Raw genomic sequence first — 4,746 nt, 5'->3', positions numbered from 1 at the left:
TGGATCCCCTTGTTCTGTCTCTCTAGCTCAATAACCTATGGATGACCTCACAAACTCTTTGGTGTTGATCCTCCACACTAGTAGCACCCGTTGTGGATCGTAGGACATCTAACCAACCCACGTGATAGGTGTGACCTGTGTATAGATCGGTTAGAGTTTTCGTTTGTAATTCGTACTGCCAGTTCTCATTTAGGAACGCTCCATCTAGGCTTGAGGTTTTAGGGGTGTCCTTTGAGCTAGATGCAATGTTTCTCGCTATGGGTTGACCCTTAGTGGTCGCTAATTCAGGAGCACTCAGTTGCTCTCCTAGCAAAGATATTGACATAGGGGCTTTTGCTTTTAACTCTCTTCATTGCTCCGCCTTGCGTAAGCTCTCAATTTACTTTTCCCTAGCCGTGATGATATATCGCTTAACCTCTTGCACTTCGGCAAGGCTTCTACCATCAAATAATATAACCTCGGAGGGAAATAACTCTGAAGAGTCAGGGGGTGCAGTGAATGGAGTATTCACATGCACACTCTCTAAGAGCATAGGGTTTACGTTGGTCATGAATGGCGAATTTACTTCCCCGCCCCCTCATTTACATCGTTAGCTCCATGTTCGGAGAGAGTGGCTCTACTAAAGGTTTCCTTCAAGCGGCTAAGCATGCTCGTCCCGGACCGTGGACCCATGGCATGCATGTCTTGGCTTGAGCTATCGGGATTAGGCATTGCGAAACCCTCCATGATGACGTCGTAGTCAGAGGAGTGCGTCCCCGCCGAGGGCCCGGAACCTAAGGTAGGTGAATATAAAGAACTCGCGTAAGTCGAAATGCTCTCTAGTTGCTCGGCCTCTAGCACACAACCAGAGCGCAGATGCATGTACCTTTGGCACCCTACAAGCATCGGCAAATAACCTCGAAGGTTAACCGCTTGCTTTTTTAGGCGTCCGTTTTCACTCGTTTTTTTATTTTTTTTAATGTTTTTTAATGATCGGTTTTTGGATTAGGGCGTATGATAGCTCGAAACGAGCGTATCGCTTAGGGGGTTGTGGTGTCTGCTTTATCGCACAGCGTTCGGTAACTAGTGCGACTAATTGAATCACAAGGCAAATTTGAAATGACTAAAGATAATTGACTCAAGGAAGTGAACCACTTCAAACCAAATAATACACTTCAATAATAAATAGAATACCCTGGACAAGACAGATGTATATCATAAAACTGTTTAGATCGAATAAAATGATGGTGCAAGTTCAACAAGGGGACGTTGGACAGAGTTAGGGTCTGTCTTTAAATGTTCTTTGAAAAATACCAACACGTCAGATGCATTTCTTCTTTGTTTCTGCTTCTTTAACTTCATCCAACAATCTACTTTAATCCGAATAGCTCTCATAACATCTTCATCCAGGTGGTGAAAAAATTCTTCTGAAAAATAAACTTTTTTGGCTACACTCCAAAAATCTACCAGCATGTCGAATAGATAGCCCAATGCATAAATATTACTCACTTTTGTGTATGCATCTATGCACCGTGGATCGTATAGTTCTGGAGCAATCCACGGTCGCTTAGCCATCTCTGCATCCCCTGCTCTCTGTGCCTCCAAAATTGTAGAGTCTGACTGTGCACTTGGATGCATATAATTAATTGTTGTGCGTTTAGCTAGAGTTCTGAGTATCATCCCCCAATCAATGATGCCGACGTGGGGTTTATTTGCGCAAGTAAAGTCCAGCATTATGTTGAATGGATGCAGGTCACTGTGCACTATCCCGGTCGAGTGAGCAGCCGCAACGCCATCGATTAAGGCATGACAAATGGCTAGCATCTGCTCGATCACTGCTTTGATCCTTGTCATGTCTATCTCTTGTATAGGAAGATTTGCTACAGGCAATCACCTCCAGCCGTGTTGTAGCATGTACATGTGTCGTCTGAACAATCCGTTAGCGAATGGTAAGGGGCCCATCATGTCGCCCACGGTACCCCCATTGTAGTATGGGAATATTGTGATCCAAGGGGCTTTGTTAGTAAAGCCAATGCACCTTACAATGGAGGGGTGAAGCGTTTGCATTCCTTGCTCTGTCTGAAAGCTGTCAAATTATGCCTCATTCCCTCCCTTATAGCATTTTTCCACATATGTAATGTGGTCTCGAAAAAAAGAGATGCCTTTGATGGTGTACAATCTGCACACACCAAAGGAGCCTGCTCCAACCCTCATACCTTCTACCAAGGCTTCGTGAGGGATGCCGACAAGATGAGGGCACTTGGAATTCAAAGCTGTGTGCATAATTGTGTGTCATAAAATCTAATATCTAACTAACCCAAATGATTTTCTCATATTAAATTGATCACTTAATGTGGGAGAATAAACGGGAACAAGTGTTAAGATATAGGTATGTGCTTATAGATCTATCTCAACACGGGGCCAATGGTAAAGGGGCCCAAAAGGGAGATGGTCTATCAAAGAGCAAGGATAACCAATGGAGCATAAGACCTTAGGGTTACCTTCATTGAAGACCTCCAATAAATGTGTGTAAAAGTTCTTTGACCTTAAGTAAGCTAGGGCTGAGCTTGAGGTGGGAACCCGGCCCAAGCTCGAGGTGCTTGTCATGCTTGAGGTGCTTGTCATGCTTGAGGTGTTTTTCATGCTTAAGGTGCTTGATTAAGATGCTTGAGGTGCTTGACTGGCTCCATGCTTGAGGTGCTTGACTTGCTGCATGATTAAAGTACTTGAGGTGCCTTGAGAAGCTTGCCTGAGATGCTTGTGGGAACACCCCCTAGTTCAAGTGCTTTGTCATGCTTGGTGAGTAAGGTGCTTGATCACCTAAAAGTCAAAAGCATTCCTACAAGAGGGGGGGCGAGCCCTTTTCCTAGGGGCTAGAGAGAGAACACCCACTCACACACACAAGGGAAGCCCAACTTGAAGAGGCAGCAAGGACACATGTCAGGCCCCTACCCATGTTACCTTCATGTGTTGCTTGAAGCCTATTGTCTAGGCTTCAAAGGGGTCCAATGATAAATTACATGAATTATCTAATTGTTTTAGCATTTATCAAGTCCTCTCTCTCAAAGGGGAAAGGGGGACACTTGTCCCAAGGCTACCCATGTTGCTTGTAATGGCTCTTGCTTGTGATTGGCTAGGCCTGGAAGGGTCCAATGAGCTTCAGGCATGAGCTACAAGGGGGGGTCGACCCAAGCAAGCTAGGGGGGTGCCTAGGGGGTATACTCACCCACACACACTCACAAGCACTCTCATTGTGTAATATGCAAAGTGCAAGAGCTCCTTCTCCAAGCAAGTAGAGGTTGAGAGCCTACACCAACACTCTTGGCTATGGAGTGCAAATCCAACCAAGAGCCATGCTTCAATGCTTAAGCTTGCCATATCCTTCTTCTTCATTACTATGCTATTATGTATGCTAGCAACAAGAGTATGATAAGTGAGGAACTAATTCTTTCTCCTACGAAATGTTTCTTCTTCCTCTTCCCTACCCTCATTCCCTGCTAGCTCTCTCCACCTTCGAAGGTGTTTGAGGTCTTGGGACTGAGGCTTGGGATAGTTAAAGCTTTCTTCAAGTTTATGTTATGTTTGTGGTGCATGAAGCCTTCCATCTTCATGGCATCACCTAGGTCACAAGGAACACAAAGACTGTATTGTAACAAGTCTCTCTTTATGGGAGAAATCATAATACAAATGCCTATTGGAGGGGGGACCGGCTCCACATAAATCCGGTCCTCAATTGTTGTCATGTTCTATAAACTCTCTCTCTTGCAAAAGTATTGTCTATGCCAAGTTAACTAATTGCTATGATTATGTTGCTATCTTCAATTATGTCTACCCGCTATGCTCACAAAATCATTTCTTGAAAGTACTCTCATTAAATTCCGCTATTCTCAAATTGAATAGGCAAATTCCATTACATTGGTATCAGAGCATTTGGTTTCTCTTTTCTTGCTTAAGAAGAGAGGTCCTTAAGTAGCCTATAAATGGTTGATGTTGTTAATTATAATAGAGTAAGTGGAACTGGGATCTAATACCGGTTTTGTTAAGCCCACTATGTGGGGGATGGTGCACACCTCGGGAGCTTTGGACTTAATAATGGAGTCTTTTTAGACTTGCCTACGGCTTTACCATTATTGAGCCATAAGAAGTCCGAAAGGAGCTAGCCCTTGGCAACTCTGCTATGTTAGACCTACTCCTCTACTCTCTATAATTAACCACTTTGAGCCGTGGGTGTAGATACTTAAGAGCCGATTTTCAAAGGCTAAGAGGAGTGGCAACTAAGGTTTTGAATTGCCAAAACATACACTAAGTACATACATAAAATTTTGTTAACATGGCTGACAATAATCAAGAGAGTAGAATGAACATTGATAGCTTTGATTTTGCACATGAAGGTGCTAATGATGATGCTCCCATGTTTGTGAATTATCTTGTGACTAGGTTGCAACAAGCTATGGGCAACCCTACCTTGCAAGCCGAAGTTACTCAACAACTTCGTGCCTATGGAATTTCCCTTCCTCTCCAAGAGGAGAGAGAGCTTAGGAGGCCTCTTGAAGAGACCCCCAAAAGAAGACTCTCTCCCATTCGAGAGGAGGAATCCAAAGAGAAAGAAAGCAATGAAAGTCTAAGTTCTTCTGAAGATGTGGCTACACGAAGAAGGCGGTCTAAACGATCGCCTACTCCTCCCAAGAGGAAAAGAGCAACCCATAGTCCTTCTCCTCATCACTCTCAAAGGCAAGAGAGGAAACAAAGGAAGAAAAGGGCTAGGAA

The 4,746-nt window shown here is 44.0% G+C and overlaps 1 protein-coding gene across 1 annotated transcript; it reads right to left on the bottom strand.

The window, feature by feature from the left end:
- Nucleotides 1–1,206: 1,206 nt before the first annotated feature.
- On the bottom strand, nucleotides 1,207–1,833 carry LOC147430449 (uncharacterized). Its single transcript, XM_086494534.1, has one exon. The coding sequence runs from the start codon at nucleotides 1,831–1,833 to the stop codon at nucleotides 1,207–1,209; it is 627 nt and encodes a 208-aa protein (XP_086350660.1).
- Between the last annotated feature and the right edge of the window lie 2,913 nt (nucleotides 1,834–4,746).

This window comes from Adiantum capillus-veneris, chromosome 21 (assembly GCF_014529385.1).
Source record: "Adiantum capillus-veneris isolate H3 chromosome 21, ASM1452938v2, whole genome shotgun sequence".
NCBI lineage: Eukaryota > Viridiplantae > Streptophyta > Polypodiopsida > Polypodiales > Pteridaceae > Adiantum > Adiantum capillus-veneris.
This window is presented reverse-complemented; position numbering and strand designations above follow the sequence as displayed.

Excerpts from the sequence above, each read along its gene's own strand:
- LOC147430449 (XM_086494534.1), bottom strand. The coding sequence starts at position 1,833 with ATGACAAGGATCAAAGCAGTGATCGAGCAGATGCTAGCCATTTGTCAT.